At 30.6% G+C, this 20,005-nt stretch overlaps 1 protein-coding gene across 5 annotated transcripts in view; it reads right to left on the bottom strand.

The window, feature by feature from the left end:
• Window positions 1-1,363: 1,363 nt before the first annotated feature.
• The window catches only part of LOC127724051 (syntaxin-binding protein 5-like), a 102,092-nt gene continuing 83,450 nt past the window's right edge, over window positions 1,364-20,005 (bottom strand). For all 5 annotated transcript variants that reach the window (XM_052230828.1, XM_052230827.1, XM_052230826.1 and 2 more), the window contains 9 exons: window positions 18,706-18,825; window positions 17,531-17,653; window positions 17,033-17,170; window positions 16,177-16,277; window positions 15,262-15,352; window positions 14,061-14,265; window positions 11,099-11,226; window positions 9,700-9,821; window positions 1,364-8,189 (listed from right to left, as the gene is read on the bottom strand). In XM_052230828.1, coding sequence (XP_052086788.1) covers window positions 8,052-8,189; window positions 9,700-9,821; window positions 11,099-11,226; window positions 14,061-14,265; window positions 15,262-15,352; window positions 16,177-16,277; window positions 17,033-17,170; window positions 17,531-17,653; window positions 18,706-18,825 — 1,166 coding nt within the window. In that variant the 3' untranslated portion in view covers window positions 1,364-8,051. The remainder of the gene's footprint in view (window positions 8,190-9,699; window positions 9,822-11,098; window positions 11,227-14,060; window positions 14,266-15,261; window positions 15,353-16,176; window positions 16,278-17,032; window positions 17,171-17,530; window positions 17,654-18,705; window positions 18,826-20,005) is intronic.

Below are 20,005 nucleotides of genomic sequence, written 5' to 3' on the forward strand. Positions count from 1 at the left end.
CAATTTGTGAAAACCCACATGCATTCAGATAATTTGACAATATAAAATCTTGCCATAATGAACACAAATTTTGTCCAGGAAGAAATTTTTGCCTTATTCGTGTCTAGCAACAATGTTTTTATATCATTTATAACTAAACAAAGAATATACACAAGTCTGAAGGACAGACAATTTAAGTCTTACACTTGCTAGAAGCTGATATAAAGCTTGAATTATAAGGTGTTTTGAGTAAATAAATTAATGATAACATAGTAGGGAAACAGTGATTTTAACTTAATGCTTGAAGAAGATCAGTTTCAACTACATATAAGTGGTTTTCTATTACATGTACATATTTTTTTATTTGGTCAAAACAGAATTATAGAATTTTGAATTCCTTTGTGCATGACATTGATGTAATAATTATGTCAAACATACATAACATTATTTGCTGCCTTATCTAAGTTTAGATCTTATTCTAGGTATAGAGGGCTTCAGATTTTCAGTTTTTACATTGTTATCCTTATAGTGTTTATATGTTTGTCAGAAATGTACATGACTATGTTTTATTTACTTCATTTAGTGAAAATGTTTACTGTCGAAAGATTCTCTTAATCAACTGTAGTTTTTCCTAAAAAAAACCAAATGCAAAATGGGTAAAAAAAAGTCATCATTTAAAGGCAATAACTCCTACAAGGGGACATTTGATGATTTCTGTCTAGTCGACTTATTTGTAGATCTTATTGTTCTGGTTATTTTCACTGTTTAAATTTTTTATCTGTTTTCAAGAAAATGATCCAAAACTGCAAAATTTGTAAAGGGCAATAACTTGAAAATGGGTTGTTAAGATTTTTCTGAAAATCATGCAGGTAATAGACCTGCTGATCAAAACCAGATTTGCTCTAACTGCTTTAGTTTTTTAAAAAGATATAAGCGAAAAACTTATTTTACTAATATTTGACATTTCAGGGGCAATAACTCCAAGATGGATTGTCCACTTTTCTGAAACTTCCCCAGGAGATAGACTTTGACCTGCTGATCAGTTTAATCATATGTAAGACTTGCCGTTACTGCTCAACTTTTTTTTTAGATATAAGCCAAAAATGGCATTTAATCACTATGTTCTATTATAGCAAAAGCGGCCATGTTTATTGCTGGATCAAATCTTTGCATAAACCTTTTAAACTAGATACACTAAGGAAGATTCATGTAAAATTTGGTAACAGATGGCCGAGTAGTTTCAGAGGAGAAGATTTTTATAACAGTTTATGATAACGGGACGGACAACAGACAAATATGACGGACTCCAAGTGATGGCAATAGTTCACATAGGCCAAGTAAGCTGAAAAGGAAGGATTAACAATAAATAACTATAAAACACTCATTCATTTTAAGTTTTTATTACCATTTCTCTTAATTTCTACAGATTTATGTACAGTGTTCATTTCACTAGTTAACAACTGCAATGATTGATTACAACATACGGCACAGCTAGTTATCTCCCCTTTAACAAAACAAGAGAGTTACCACCCCTTATAACAAATAATAAATGAGATCAAAAATACAAAAACAACAGAATTGCACAAGGAAGGAAATGTATCATAATGTCAAGTTCTCCACCATTATTTGAACGCTAGAACAAATAAAAATAACATTGTGCTCTCAGATTCCAAGTCAGACTATTGTTCTATTTTGTTTTTGCAAGATGAAACTTTGAAAACAGCACTTACAAAGAAGAATTTCAAAACAAACAGAAAAGCCCTTCTCTCTACACTTTCCAGTTTGGTCTCCAAATCCAAACATGTCCAATGGTCATTTTTCATATTATGAATATTGAAGCACCCATTAAGAGGATATTTAACAATACCAATTTTACTGCACCAGATACATATTTTGATGTGATGCTCAAGGCTAAATATTTGAAAAGCCAAAACTTATAAAAATAGTGGAGTGGATAAAAGGAAAAAGGACCTCAAGTATAGTCTTTCTTAATATGGGCATTTATGTCAACTAATCAAAAACAATTTCTGAATTTACACCTGTAGGTGCTTTTATGTTCCATAGTAAAATGTATGACCACTGGATATCATTAGATTTAAGACTACATGTACCTAACTTTTTTTTATATGATAATGTTCTTTATCGCAAAAGATTTATATATCATTTGAAAAAAAAAGTCACAATAATGCTTTCTTTGTCATGCTCTTATCTCTTCAATTATATTAACAGAATTCTTATAAATCTTATTTACTAAATAAAAACCTACTAATACATAAATCAACTGTTTATAGTTACAAAACAATATGAGTTTTGAACATTAAGTATAAACAATGCATTGAAGGAACAAGAAATATAACCAACCAACCTGCCACAATGAAAAAAAATATTTGAAGACAAGCTTGAGAAAAAAATTTATTACTTTGAATGGCCAATCGGTACAGGAACTATATTATTAAGTATATTATTAAAAGACTTTTAATTGACTGATAATAATCATAATTCTTATAAAATAGTCTGGATAGTTGAATAATATTTAACTTCTTCATAATTTTGACCTTTGACATGGTTATTGTCTGTATTATTTACTCATGTATAAAGCAGAGCAAGAAAATCCAAAGACTTTTTCACGTAAATTTGTATATTTGATAAGTTAAACAAAAACAATATCCCTGATAGTTTGTCACAAAGAGGTTTTACTTAAGATATGTATTTAAATAAATTATGACTATGAATATAGAATAACTATACACTGTTGTTATAAATAAGAATTATCTTTACAAGGCTTAGAAACAGGTAGAATACAAGAATGATCAGAGAATTTCTATCCTATTTCGAGCCAAGTACAAATAAAATTTATGTTTTTAGACATAGTACGGTTGTTTTTTTCCATACTGCAACTATTAAACTGTTCTAACTGTAATATTTTGGGTAAAAATCAACAATTACTGATTTGAAGCAGATAACATAAAATTCCAGAAACATGAAATCTTTCAAAATGTAATTATTAAACTCTAGAGAAACACATTATCAATGTCAAAAACAAGTTTTTTATGGTCACAGACTATATAAAACCAAAGTTTAAAAGGTCAGTGCATTCTGAATGCACAAATAGCATATTTGCAGTATGAATATATATAATCTGATTTTATCATATTATTTCTAACAATGCCACTTTATATAATTAAAATTCCCATTAATCTTTAATTGCCTATGAACAGTATCACGTAACCTACCTACATAACGTCTACTTACTTATTACTCTCTACCCTATTTTTATATATGATAAATACATAAGGAATGTTGATTAAGGAGACATAGAAATACAAGTTACCCCTAACACAAAGGCGAAACTGGAATTATATTATACTACAAAAAGTATCACAATATGCTTAAGGTCCCAGATACCTTTGTGTCAAAGAACAAATAATAAACAGGAAATAAGCAATGTATATGAAATCTGTGCCTCATAAAATGTATCATAACAATCAAACAAAAAAACAATAACAACAAAATAAATAACATGGAATTCATAATCAGTAAAGAAGTCTTTGTTAAGATCTTATACCTTTTCTAAATAGTCCAAACACTGAAATCTTGAATTTATTTTCAAAAGATACCTGTACTCTCTTTATCTATCATAACATAACACAATGTTATCTTTGTAATAATTTTACAACATTGTCAATTTTGACAATAGTATCCCCCAAAAATCTATAGCAAACATTCATTAAATCACGTGAATATAAAGAATATTTTTTTAACCTTAGGGATATATTTATCATTCTTTAAAGTTGTTATACAGATTTGCACAAATTCGTTGACCAAGAGTATAGATGTATCCAAGGTATACAATGCTGTAATCTTAACAGAAGACTTCTCCATAAAACAACAAATAAATATAGTAATAATTTGTTCTTTGCAGCAACCTACCCATAATGCCAAGTAAAAAAGTATGTAAATGCCTGTCAAATGCTACATAATTTAAGGTCAAAGGTCAAGTATGAAAGTGAGTAGCTTTTTATATACAACAGATTAGCTGTACACATCAAGCATATATACTATACATATATATAATTTTCTATATACAATTCATTATCTACAAATATAAAATTAACATCAATCATTCAGTGAATAATATCTCCATTTTGAAATTGAAATAAATTTATACCTCTACATAAAATAACATCCAACCCCCTTTAAACACACTATTGCTAAGTATTCACAAAGTTATCATTTCCCAACATTTAAATGTTTTTTTTTTTAATTTTAGTATGATTTAATGGTAGTGGATATACTTTGTGGAGGAAACAGTAATGTCTGTAGATTCCTTTGAACCTTTCCATGTTTACCAATGGTTGAAACAGGCCTTTGATCCCAACCTTGTAGTGATGCTGTAAGTGAACAGTATGATATATATTGACTCACTATGGGGCTCAAGTAGGGTACCCCCCTTAGTTCACATCTAAAAATGTCTTAGTTCACCAGTTCACTTTAAAGCAAATTTAATTAAGCTTATGACCATTTTAAAGGACACAGGTTGCTTAAAATGAGAAGTACAGTTGCATGGTCGCCTGCCAAACCCCCCAAGGTCACAGGTAGGATTGGACCATGTTGAGGTCATCACAAACCACAACATCCCACTACAGAAGACTTGAGACAATTACAAGTTTTAATATCACATTCTATGGTAGATGCACCAAAAATGATTGAATTCTAAACTTATTTTCTAATGGTTTCTTCATTGCTAGGATGCTGTCTTACAGAAATAAGTATTTATAGTTAGCATTCATTGTACACAAAAACAGATGGATTATTTTCATCAACATAACTTTTTTTTACTTGCACCTATTTTACAGAAACTGATAAGTTCTTAATATTATGTCAAAATAGTAACTCAAGGATTTCCCATCCAAATCTTATTCAGAGTATAGATTCTTTGTAGTATAGACACTAGAACAAAAGGAATAATTATTTAAAATGTATAAATATTTGATTAATCCATAATACTGTGAATGGTGATGGATTTCGTCTACCTACAAAGCAACAGAAGTATGTCTTGAAATATAGCTTAACATTCGATCAAAAAACAATCTTAAAACATTCACAGCAAATGTCTAACCAAAACAAGATCTTTGCAATCTATTATATTGATATATTTGCCTTGATTGATAAATATCATTAGCTTTCCTAAAAATATCATTTCAATTTTACATTACTGCATGATCGCCTAGCATATCTGGATTTCCTTGATCATATCTATTCAATTTATTACAGGACCTATTGTGAGCTGGTAAAATGAAAATTCCAATGGTGGAACTCAGAAGGTATGAAGAGTTCAGCCCAAGCCATTATGATTTCAACGACTGCACAGTTAGAAAGAAAAAAAAAGAAAGATATGTGATGTTTGTCTCCAATTAAAGCATTAACATTTGTTAATCTTTATTAGTAATTGTACTTTTCATTTTTTATTTCACTTCTTACCATTAAAAAAAGAAAAAGTAAAAAATTAAGGAAATGTTTTTGAAGCTTCATCAATATGCCCTTCACAAGAAAACAATAGCTACATAATCATCTGAGATCATGAAAAAGTCACTTTGAAAACAACGTTAACAACAAAAAGTATAAAAAAAGCTATATCACAAAATGCATATCAAATACATCTATCCACCAAATGAGTTGTAATATTGCCGGTCTCCAACATCAACTCTATAAACCCATCACCTTAAAAATGCCTCTTTTTTTTCTTCAAAAATACTGTCTTACTGGTCAACCAAAAGATTTATACAAGAAAAAAAAAACCTCTACTTATAACATTTTGTGCAAAAATAAACTTAAAAGTCAGAACCTCAATAAATTATAAATACTACTTCAAGCTTCTAGAATCTAGGGATATTGCAGAAAAAAATATTCAAAAATAATTTAATTTGGGTGTATTTCAATGATTCAGTCAAAAATAGCCACCCATCAAAGACAGACTGGTAAGATTTACATAAGAAAGAATTGATATTAATTTATGGTTTTATCATAACTATTTTTTTATCAAATGAGTGCTTTTTGAGAGAAATTTATAGTATTTGGAAATATTTTATAGTTTAGCCTATATTACATATGAACCAATTGGAAAATTAAAAATAAATTTGTCCGAGCTTTAGAAAAAGTAAAAAACTAATTACTCTCATTTGATAATTCAACGACTAGCATTTCTTTATACCCTGCAAAAAATATTGCACCTAATAATAGATAAAATCACCAATATTCATAAATTTAACTTCATATTTCAATCAAATTTATCCTTTTTGACAATGACTCAATTTTTTCCCCCATCTAAAATACATTCTGATAGATTGAAGGAATATGACATGTATTTATAAACAATAGATTCAGCATTTCTTGTTGATATCTAGTAGGTCAATATTCAGCATAAATGAACACATAAATAAGAAATATTGCCCATATCGAATTTTATTTCTATTCCCAGTGGTGATATAACATGAGTTGAAGGAGAAATAAAAAAAAAATGTCTGACCCCAGCAAATAAGAGCTGAACGAAGCATTGTCAGATCCTTGTAAGCGAAGCGTGGACACAGGATCTGAACTGTAATCAGATTGATCATTAAATCAATGAATATTGGATTAACTTGGGATGAAAGATTATCTTATGCCATTACATGTTGTACTATTAGAATAAATCTGTCTACAAAACTAAGTTATACTACAAATAAAATAAAATGACCTCACTATGTACATAACTAGCAATAAACATTTGATAAGATTAACAAGTCACAGCCGATCTCTGATTATTTTATTGTGTATATTGAAATGAGCAAGAATACTTTTATATAGCACACACTCATCCTATAATTGATTATATTTCTCAAATTTCGGTCCATAGATGAAATGTTGTTTTCTATCACATTCTACATACCACACGAACAATCTATTTATATTTTTCATAATTAAATTTTAATAAAGTATAATTGATTATATAATATGTTCCTATAACTTGTATTGCACTAATGCAGGCCAATATATTGCACACTAATACTTTTAGAATCTGAAATTCTTCAATGTTTTTATGTCTTGAAAAATTTATTTGGGAGTGTTACATTAATTGAAATTCATTTGTAAAATTCCAATAGTAATATTTAACTTAGTATTTCTTGGTAATAATTATTCTTGCGTTTTTGTCTGATCAGCAAATTTCACATGAATAAATGCATGCAATAATTTCTGAACTGACAGTATTCTATTGGAACTAAAATTATAAGCAGCTGAGTATATAATGTTGGATTTGTTATATTGTGGAATCATTAACAGAAACTTAAGATCTTTTAGTATCTGAAGAACTGACCATAGAAATAATATTTTGTTGATTTGTAAAACCAAGAATCCTTAAAAGTAATATATTCTGTAAAGACATTATCAACAATCTTTAAATGGAAACAAGATGATTCTGTATTCGTCATCAAGTTTTACATTCTGTTATCGAATATTAATGATGACTTAAACTGTATTTCATGGAATTTAAAAGGCAAAATTTAACCTAAGAGAACCTACTCATTTATTTTTTAAATATTGGTATCGGAATACTTCAACTATTAGGAGTAGAATTAATTGTGTAAATTAACAGACTAGCGAGATAACTTAAAGAACAAATTAATGAAAACACAGTCAATAAAAAATTGCATTTTCCCAATAAAATAATGGATATATATTTCTTAATCATATATAGAAAAAAAACACTCTACACATACAAATCAGAATAATTCAATGAACAGAAAAAAAACTCTAGACCTTATAAATATCTTAAATTTATAATTATTGCACAAACTAGGTTCCATAACACCATTATTCTTTTCTAGTTGTCATGGCAACTAATATGACCACAGCAACTGTTGTCATGGGTGGAGCATTACAGTAACATATCTGTGTTAGGATTAAACACTGATCCTACAGTTTTGCTACTTCTGCAAACACTGATGATCTTTTGCCATGCCAGAATCAAAACATGCCATTGTATGCTATGAATCTAATCATGATGACGTGGCTGTCAACGATTGGTGTGCTGAGAATTAAAACTGATACCACTTTTTGTCTTTGTATTTTAACATTATTGCATGTGAAGCACTTGAAAAGCTTTCTGCATTTTGTAACATTTGTTCTGTCCGTTCTCCAAGTTCTCCCAGTTTCTCTCCCCTCTCCAAGAATAACTGTAAAATATCAAAGTAACAAAAGTTATGAAGACATCATTATCTACATTAGTGTAATGCATTTCAACATAACAGGAATATGTTTCCATAGGATACCATGCCTGCCTGTACTTTCACATTTCCATGTTCAGCGATCTGCAAAATCTGGTTTAAAACTTTAAAATTTGGCATTTATTTTCATAATTTCAGATCATAATGAACATGTGTACTAATTTTCAAGTTGATATGACTACAATATCATGGTAAACAACCTCGAACCAAAACTTGAACGTGATACGGTATATATAGACGGACGTAGAGACTGGAAAACATAATGCCTCCCCACTATATTGTTGACAGGCATAAGTTTGTTAGTGTGGTTCATAGGTGTTTCTCGTTTTTTATATAGATTAAACCGTTGGTTTTCCTGTTTGAATAGTTTTACACTAGTCATTTTGGGGCCCTTTATAGCTTGCTATTCGGGGTGAGCCAAGGCTCCGTGTTGAAGGCCGTACTTTGACCTATAATTGTTAACTTTTTATACATTGTGACTTGGATGGAGAGTTGTCCCATTTGCACTCATACCACATCTTCTTTTTTATACATAATTACTGATCCCGGAATGATACTGGGAATTTTTTTTTTAATGCCTTGAAAAGATACCTAATTTTATATAACGTCATCAAACCAAATAAGATATTTATAATGACATTCCTTAGCACATCATTCACAAATAAACTGATGTATGGTTACATAGTTAACTATTATTATTGATAAAACATTCAGTTGCAAAGTTTGTATCCTTTGATTTCCATGGTGAAACATAAGACATCTGTACACTTTTAGAGTTGAAAGTTTGGATCAATTGAGGAACCTGGCTTACTTCTTTTGAAAGACTTATCTCTGGCAAATTGTAATTTGTTAAGGGAAAACAGTGTGCCTTTTTTAAACTTCATTTTTCTGCACGACTTGAAAATCTATTATGCTAAATTTGGAGGCAAGTTGTTGAAAAGACAAACTTTGATCATTTAAAGAAACCAGCCAGCCCAGTAGGCAAACAAAAATGTGTCCATAGTACACGGATACCCCACTCGCACTATCATTTTCTATGTTCATTGGACCGTGAAATTGGGGTCAAAACTCTAATTTGGCATTAAAATTAGAAAGATCATATCATAGGGAACATGTGTACTAAGTTTCAAGTTGATTGGACTTCAACTTCATCAAAAACTACCTTGACCCAAAACTTTAACCTGAAGCGAGACAGACGGACTGACAGACAACAGACGAACGGACGCACAGACCAGTACTATTGTAGGTTGGGCATAAAAATGCAATCATAATCAGAAACCTCATTAAATATATTGATTCATTGTTGGTTGCTTAACATCCAGTGGCAAATATTTCATGCATGTTCAGAATGATTGATAAATATAAACCAGACATCAGGTCTGAAAATATTTTTTAGAAATTAAGGGAGTAACCTATAGCGTTTCGGGTATCACAAGAAATAAAAGACGGGACTGTATACCTGTCTTGTCTTAGCCACCTCTCCAGTGACTCCAACAGTTCCAGCCTGTAGATACTGCATGTTAGTTCGTCCTGGTATCTTTGTAGCCAATCCTCTTGACCCTTTACCACTGGATTCACCAACTAAAATATTGAAACATATGTTGTTATGCATACCCTTTTCAAGTTGATTTTCTACTGACTTTTTTTTTAATTCGACCAAATTGGGTTTTTTTGGAAGCCATTTTAATTGGGTGTTTAGATCAGAAATTTTAATAATCCAAATTTAAAATTTAATATTTGGAATGCATCCAATCAAAACAAACATTGCAAATGAAAGTTTTTTCAAATACATAAAATATTGTACATATTACAGAATATAGTTGTAAATGCATGCTAAAGCATGGAAACTTGCTTAAGTAGAGTATTTGTCTTATAAAACAACTATTAATGAAATTTAAATACAACTTGACACAATTGATTACTGTAAATTCAGAAATTATTGCGAGGTTTTAATTAATGCGCATAATGCGACTGGATGAGTATCGCAATAATAAGAACTCGCATTTTGATATCTGATACACATATCTGTATGCAGATTTTCCTGAAATCGCAATAAATAAACTCGGATTTTTGTCCATTCTCCAACAATCGCTATAATAAATGCATGCAATAATTTCTGAATATACAGTACTATGTATGATTTCATTTATGGTAAATATAAGACTAAAGGAGATTCATTATTATTCTAGGATACCAATTTTTGTGGATTTTGTGGCTAAAGAAGGTAAACCACAAATTGAAACATTCAATGAAATACATATTTTCTATAGGCTAGTATACAGTCTTTTGTTAAACCACAAAATCAATTATCTACCAAAATACAATTTTTTTCTCAATCCACGAAAATTGATACCCACGAAAATAAACGAATCCACAGTAAACATTGTCGAATATTTTTCATTAATACTTATGACTAGAATTTCCTTCATAATTTTTTTTCATTCTGTTCAACAATGAGATTAAAAAGCCAGAAAGGAAGCCTTGTCAATTACATCATCATTTTCAGCTATAATTAAGTTTGAAGAAATTCCACAAAACTTCATATCTTTTTCTCTATATGCTTGTGTTTACTACAGAGCAATACATTGCTGTACTTATAAGAGGAACGAAACTTTTCATGAAACTTTTTTATTACTACAAGTATCCCATATGTTAAAATGTAAGGTGTATAAATGTTTGTCTAGCTGCTAGAAAGTGTGTGATTGTAACAAAAAAGAAAAGTACAAAAACAACAATCTGAATTTGGAGTCTTTAAATATTATACAGTATTTCATGGCTATGCTTTCTTGTATGCATTCTGACCATGTGTTTCCCTCTAGTTTTCTCACTTAAAAACAAAAATGGCATAGCAAACATACATAAGTCCTCTCTGTCTAAAATTGAGTTTCCACCACCAAATAAGTTCTTGAAGAAGCCTTGTTTAGGAGCTTCTGGAGTTTCACAAGTTGCTACAAACAGATCTCCCAACATTTCATTTAAATTATCACTGAAAGAAAAATTTACATTTTACTAAAAATAAATTACATGTTCAAAGATAAAAAAATAAAATGCAGTGCTGAGATATATCAGTACATGGTTTAAGAATACAATCTTTCATGCATCATTAAGATGATATTGACTTTAATTTTCCCTTGTCCATCATTAATATGTTACATTTTATTAATAACTTCTTCATTTTTCTTTTCTGTTTATACAAGTAAGGTTATGGAAAGAAACTTACTAAGGTTATGCATAGAGAAATAATTTTTTTGAAACTGAAAATCTTCAGGCAAGCTTTTTTTAATGTATTACTGGAACTTGGTCTGGCAGTACAACCATGCAGATGTGAAATCCATTTTGTTGTGACAAATATATAATATAACAAAATAAAATGCTCCGCAGGGCGCAGCTTGATACGACCGGCTTCAGACCCTGAACAGTTGGGGCAAGTATGGACACAACATTCAAGCTTGATACAGCTTTGCATTTGGATTGTGATTAAATATTTGACACAGCATAGGTTTCTGACACAGAATGAATGTGGTCTAAGAACTTAAAAATTTTAAATTGGACATTCACCTATTATGGTCTAATATCCAAAATCTAAATACATGGTTAGATTCAGCATATCAAAGAACCCCAAGAATTCAATTTTTGATGAAATCAAACAAAGTTTAATTTTGGACCCTTTTGACCTCAATGTGGACAAAATTGATAACGGGGCCCAAAAATCAAAAATTTAAATACATGGTTAGATTCAGCATATCAAAGAACCCCATATATTCAATTTTTGTTGAAATCAAACAAAGTTAAATTTTAGACCCCGATTTGGACCAACTTGAAAACTGGGCCCATAATCAAAAATCTAAATACATGTTTAGATTCAGCATATCAAAGAACCCTAAGAATTCAATTTTTGTTAAAATCAAACTAAGTTTAATTTTGGACCCTTTGGACCTTAATGTAGACCAATTTGAAAACGGAACAAAAAATTAAGAATCTAAATACACGGTTAGATTTGGCATATCAAAGAACCCCAATAATTCAATTTTTGATGAAATCAAACAAAGTTTAATTTTGGACCCTTTTGACCTCAATGTGGATCAATTTAAAAACGGGGCCCAAAATCCAAAAACTAAATACACGGTTAGATTCAGCATATTAAAGAACCCCAAGAATTCAAGAATAAAACCCCATTGAAATTGGTCAAGAAATAAGCAATTTATACGAAGTATCTTCTTTTGCACAATACTGTGCAATTAAATATTTCTTGCTATTGCGCAATACTGTACAATTGACAATTTCTTGCTATTGCGCAATATTGTGCTATTGGATATTTCTTGCTATTGCGCAATACTGTGCAATTGAAGATTTCTTGCTATTGCGCAATACTGTGCAATTGAAGATTTCTTGCTATTGTGCAATACTGTGCAATTGAAAATTTCTTGCTATTGCACAATACTTGTTATATAATAATTTACACATCCTATTTGGTGTGTATCTCCTACCATATCATTATTATTTGCTTTTAAATATAATTCAGAAATAACAAACTTAAAATGGAAAATTTTAAAAGAAAAAAAAAAGGAAAAAAAGAAAAAAAATCACCCCCCCCCCCCCCCCCCCCAAATTTTTTGAACTCCCTTATGATTCATCACTCGCAAACTCAATCCCAGCCTTCCCTTTGTGGTATGGTACCTTGCAGTACAATTTCAGAGAGATCCATACACTTGAACACAAGTTATTGTCTGAAAACTAGAAAAATGCTTATTTTTGGCCCCTTTTTGGCCCCCAATTCCTAAACGTTTCGGCAATTACCCCCAAACTCAATTCCAGCTTTCCCTTTGTGATATGGAACCTTGTAGTACAATTTCAGAAAGATCCATACACTTAAACACAAGTTATTGTCATGAAACTAGAAAAATGTTTGTTTTTTGCCCCTTTTTTGGCCCCTAATTCCTAAAATTTTAAGGCAATTACCCCCAAAATCAATCCCAGCATTCCTTTTGTGATATGGAACCTTGTGGTACAATGTCAGAGAGATCCATACACTAACACACAAGTTATGTCTGGAAGTTACAAAAATGCTTATTTTTGGCCCCTTTTTGGCCCCTAATTCCTTTACTGTTGGTACCATAACCCCTAAAATCAATCCCAACCTTCCTTTTGTGGTACTGAACCTTGTGGTAAAATTTCATAGAGATCCATTCACTAAAACTAAAGTTAGAGTGCGAAAACCAATGTGTCTTCGGACGACGCCAACGTCATACCAATATACGACCACAAAAAATTTTTTGCGGTCGTATAAAAACAAGACACATATTATTGGAATTCCAAGATCTCTATGGATTTTTACCGAACCCTTTTTTCTGAATCTATTCACTATTTGTTGGTCCTTCTATGTCGGCACTTTTAAACCTGACATTTAATGATTCTCTAAAAAGGCATTTGTTACAAATTTAAAGGTATCAGCATGACCACAAAATAATGAAAACCAAACTTTTCAAGTCGAAGACCCATGCAACAAATCTTTGATGTATCTTGTAAATGGTCAGTTGACAAGACAAAATTATTCTAAACTTAGTATATCCAATAAGCCCCTTTTCTCAGTGGTAGTCACAGTTGTCCAGTCCATCTAACTACCAACATAACCAATCAATCTGAATTAAATTACCCATGTTTCACTGTCTTGCAGCTGAATTCTGCCTGACCACACTTTACATTGATCAGTTTATGTGATATTTTTGGTATCGTTACTTATATAATCAGTATAATCAGGTCAGCAAAAAATGAAACTTTTTTGTATAGTTACTTATTCAACAAGTAGAATCTGTACTTTACCTTAGGTCAGCAGAAAATGATATTTTTTGTATCTCTGTAGGTGAACATAAATAACTGGCATGTCCATTACTACTGAAACTAAATGTTCTTGCTATTCGCAGGTCTGTTAATGCTAGAAAATCTATGTCTAGAAGAGGCTTAAGGCTGGGCAAACTAAATGTCATAATCCGACCATTGGCAATATAACAAGCTAAACATACACTATCTGAAATAGAAAATGGCATTATTTAAAAACTAATTTAATGAATAAATGTTTCTTGTTGCTGACAGTAATGTTACTAATCTATGGAAGCACTTTAATGTCAGTTTGTAAGGTTTATGGAGAAATCGTTCGTATTTGATTTTGCAGACAATATATATAAAATGAGCATCAAACAAGGGAACAGTCTTTTGCAGTTTGAATCAGATGACAAAAAAAAAAAAATCATGTAAATTAATTTCCTTTCTGCATAATGGAATAAATATAAACATTGTAATAGCGTTTACATTACATGATAGACATATAAAATATTTTAGGTACAAATGGAGACGAGAGAATAAACACTCTAAACAAAACTTTTGTATATATGCATGTGAACCAAGTTGATATGAACCTTATACTTTGTATGCTTTCTTAGCTTTTTACTGTTTTTCCTTTGATTATTAGAGACTTTTTTTTTACTCTTGTGACCTGTGTTTTAGTGTATAACAAATATGTTTTTTTCTCTCAGGAAGCCGTTCTATTAATATTGAACTTGTACCCTAAAATTTCTCATTATCTATTCAATAGCAATTTATGACTTTTCCAAGAGAGGGTGTCTTTATTTTGGAGACTTCTGATCAGTAAAAACAATTTTTTCCTATTCTTTACGTTCCCAAGATTGGTTGAATACAAAACAAAAACTCCAGTTGAAAGAACCTGAGTAATCTCACATAACACATGCTCCCCCATATAAATGGTTAAAGCTTAATGTGACCCAATGGCATAGTTCTTTCTCTCTGCTATTTCTGTTATGATTTAAGACAGTAATCTCATCTCACACAATATTTTTTTAGTATGACCATGACCCTAGACCAAGTGACATTAAAATCAATAGCGGTCTTCCTTTCATTATATATATGTGACCATACATTCAAGTAAAGTATCTGAGTTAGCACCTGGAAATGAAAATGACTGACGTACAGGTTAAAAATTATATTAAAGTCTTTCTATGACAAATACCTCTCATTGAAACAATATCAGCTCTAACAACAAACGATGAATCAGTGATCCTTGTTTTATATGGACATGACTGAGATGGCAAGGACACAACCTGGAAAAATAAAATACACATTATACATTAAAAGATTTTTTATCATACAACAATGAAAACCATCTGCAAAAATATAAAGATATTGTTTGATTGAAATAAGGATCAGTTGAAATTTTGAATAATAAGCACCAATATATTAGCAAAAGTACAATCATAGCTAAACATATTTTGTACTATTTATCATTTTTTGCACAGATTTCAGTAAACTGATTATGTAATTAAATGAATTCAAAACAAAATCTATATAATTCTTTGCTAGACAATCCCATATATGTTCATCTGGTCAGACATACCGTGAAAGCACATGTCTATGAATTCTAGTTTTTGGAAGTACACAAAGTTCCTCTGGTTAGAGATTTGATGAAAGCACATGTCTTAAAAATTTAAAGTACACCAAAAATCTTTGGCCACAGATTTTCGATTCCAAATTTCTGACATTTGAGAAGCTAATGGAAAATATTCATTTTGTTTGGCATTAAGTTTCATGGCATAACAAATTTTCAAGAAATAGCTAATTATCAATGAATAGATAAATGGAGAATGTGTTCATGGGACACAGATGATGCCCTGCTTGCATATAACGTTATAAAGGGACCTAACATTAAAAGTGACGCCACTCAAATTTGAACTTGATCTGAGTTTTGTTTTAATATGCACTGTGTATAAATTTCATAACATTTGGTTGAGGCAAACTTGTTAGAGAATGGAAACCAATTTTGGGACGTATCTACGCACAGAAGGACAAAGGTAACACTTAATGGCCCCTTTGCTGGAGCAGGGGCATAAAAACCTATCATGTATATTAGTTAACCATTATTACATACTCTTGCTTGTTTTTCTGAGCATAAAACAGCATATTGTTTATCTGAGACTTCCGTTGAAGAAGTAGGTGAGATCCTTGGTTTCTGAGCCATAGACAATTGTCCTGAAAAAAAAGATATCACAAATTACATTTGACAACTGTTTCACATTTGGTATCTTCCCTGCTTCCAATCAAAGATTATGTATTTTTAAAATAATTTTTACCTACTGAAGGTCACTTTTTTCATCCTGTAAAAAGCATCACTGTGAAGGACATCATATTTTAACATTTATTCAAAGTCACATTATACCTAACATCAAAATATCTGCATATTAAACTTTGTTATTAAAGTATGTGTCTACTTTTCACAAAATCCAATATACATTATAATGCAGTGATGCCATGATGTACTACATATGCTTGCATTGCACGATACGTAAAAGTGTCATTTGGAGTAAGGTTTAGGCATACTTTCACCAGACTTGGCATTCATTGGCTGAAAAGGATTAATTTCACTTAAACATATCAGTTTCAGTACTATCAGATTTAAATAACATAATATGATTGAATTCTATAATATCGTCTATGCTGATTTAAAATTCACTTTCTTAGTGAATATGAATATATTTTTCATTGTATGTTTATTAACCAATAGTCACCCAAGCACAAATACAACTTACACAATCTTTAGTGGCACTAGAGTTCAAAGATGTAATACTTAATTTAAAATTTTGCCATTGTTTTCTTCAACTTACAGAAAAAATTTGGATATTACATACGTTCAGGTACATTAACAGATATTTTTTTTGGTCCTACAAGTCTTATTCTGTACACTAAAGACAATAGCAAAGTTAACGAAACAAACAGGTTTTACATACTTGGTGTTTTCGGTTCTTTTGTTGGTGTCTCCTTTTGTTCTGTTTCCCTCCATGCCTTATGTATGGAAGGAATTAGCACCCCATTACAATCTAAGAAAGACATGGTTAATATTGCTCCTTTCAACCTAAATATTGTTCCTAAAATATATACAAAATCAATTACTTTGGATAATCAGTCTCAATATGCAGATTCATTTTATATAATATTGCCACTGTTTACCTGAAATGTATGCTTTGTTTCAATAATGTGAAAAAAGCAACAAGATGGCAAAAAATTAAAGTAACCCTTTTATTCTTCTAAGCTATTAAATATTCTGCTTCAGTGTGTACAAAAACAAGACTAATCAATATTACATTCATTGTCCACTGTGGAAAGATTTGCGAAAATAAATGAAATTTTTTATTTGACTTTATAGTTTTTCAGAACAGAGCACATATTAGAAACATGGCTTCGCAAGATCATTTTTACTTTTGATGTTTTTTAATAATGTTACCTACCACTGGGTGAGACTATCACAGGTTGACTAAGTCGCTGGTCTCCCGGGGGAGGTAGATTTAGCACAATAACCAGCACTGAACCCAGGCTGGTACCTACCCACAGACATGGACAGGTAAAATTATCTGTAATGATATGAATAAATTATGCATCAATTACTAGTTTTATCTTCTGAATTAAAATGTTCAACTAAGTATCAATTTTATATAGGCATGTCCTCAAACCTTGGCAAATCCACAAAATCATATATTCGCTAATATACAACTTTTCCTCAATCCATAAAAATTGGTACCCACGAAAAATAAATGAATCCAGAGTATTTCATGACAACCTCACCACATTATGTGCAAGTAACAAGTCAGATTATATAGACCAATGTTTTCGTTATTGAATGTCTTTGCATGTAAATTTTCTTCTTTTGAGTCCATGATTGATGTTGTCTGTAGGACTGTGAAGTATTTATGGCAACTCCTGTTATTCCTTTTTATGTATTATCAAAATTCATGATATTGATACAAAACACAACATTAAATCCAAAAATTCTCATGAGAATAAATAAGATCTTAATCTAAGCATTCAATTGGTTGTTGGTTGCTTAATGTCCAGTGGCAAATATTTCATGCATGTTCAGGAGGAATCTAAGCATTTGAAGTTATCTACCTGAAACTGATCACTTCCTTTTTTAAATGCTGTAATATCAAAAGATAATTTGCATTTCATTTGTAATATTCCAAATACATTATACCATTACTATTAATATAAAAGAACAGTGTTCCAATGTTCTTCACCAATACACATCATTTATCTGTCAAAGGGAAATAACTCTATTTTTTTTTTAATTTCAAACTCTTCATAAATATCCTACAAGAAATGTAGGTACGAGATTAAAAATGTTATTCTCAATAAAATTTCTACTTCCAAGGGGCATAACTCCTGAACAAATCATTGATCTGCTCTGATTATCGAAATTCTTCCAAGACATTACTGATGTAAACCTTTGATATAAATTAGAATTAAAATCTGACAAAAAAATGTAAGCTTGAGAGTATTTACAAGCCAATTATATATAGAATTTACATTTTCAAGGGACATCACTACTGTAAAAATACCTGGATTTCAAATTACTTTATTAACTTTGCTTTTCCAATGTTCATTCTACATTTTCTATTGTTCTCACCTGTTTTTCTGGTATATGAGTCAGCAAAGATGAGAGACTGAATTGCTTCTTTTGAGACATTCTCTAAACTTGACATACTAGAACTACGGGACCGAGAAAAAGATGCACCATCATTTTTATCTGAAATTCAAAAAACATAAATAATTACTTTTTTATCCTGAAACTTTTAATAATATTTTCACAATGTAATTTCTATAAGTCAACATTTTGAAGAAAAAAAAACAGCACCTTAAAATAACTTTCAATTTTGATAAAAACAACACTTTTAAATATATCAATACATCTTCATTATTTTGATAACAACAATCTAATATTAATTTATTCCTTGGATTAACATACTGACCATTTGAGTATCATTCACCAACATTTTTACAAACTTGCCCCCTCACTTCAAGCTATATCATAACCTTTTAAACTTGAACAATCTTTCCTTCCAAACAAACATAATATTTTCTAGATAAATGGCAGACTGCCTTCTTGTTTGCTAGTCTGTACAAATTCAAGCTCACTGAAAACCAAGAACCTATAATCCATCTTCAATCTATCTAGATCTTATAACAAATATCTGTGAAGCAGGAAATAGCTGAAGACATGTTCACCAGTTATACAGAACAAGGTCCTAGATGAATTATAATTTTGACAAATCTGTTCCCATAGGAGTCTCTATCACTGACTGGGCACCAGTGTCTCACATTGCTTTTTCATCTACCCCTATAACTATTTTCGAAAGAGAAAAAAGTGTTGGGACAGATTATTCTGATTTTTTTTAATTTGAATTACTACACTAAAAATGTCCCTACCAAATCTCTTATATGTTGGTATAATTAATTGTGTACCCATAATGAGAATTTTTTTAAATGAACAGAACTATCAATAAAGAGCTGCACCATGAGAGCATGATATGCCCGTTGCTTTTTCAACGAATAAAGTTCCATAACTCCTCAAAGTAAATTAGAAATTTATAAAAAAACAAGCTAAAGGGAGCTTATTTTAATAGATATAAAGCAGTCACCAAAGTTTGATGAAAACTGCTCAAAGCATTTTTTGAGTTATTGTCAGACATGTTGATGACGGATGGACAGACAGAATGACGGAGGTACAACATTATACCATAATACATCTCGTAAACAGGCATATAAAAAGATATTATTTATGGCTGGTTCCCATGGGCTTGACACTTGCATTATTCTTTTCCAAAATTCTATTGTAAATCATAATGGTCGTGCAAGGAGGATCAGTATATATACTTTTGAAAGGAAACACCCCATACTCCTTCAAGGATAGTCAAGATCAACTATTT

This window comes from Mytilus californianus, unplaced genomic scaffold (genome assembly GCF_021869535.1).
Source record: "Mytilus californianus isolate M0D057914Y unplaced genomic scaffold, xbMytCali1.0.p SCAF_14, whole genome shotgun sequence".
Classification (NCBI taxonomy): Eukaryota; Metazoa; Mollusca; class Bivalvia; order Mytilida; family Mytilidae; genus Mytilus; species Mytilus californianus.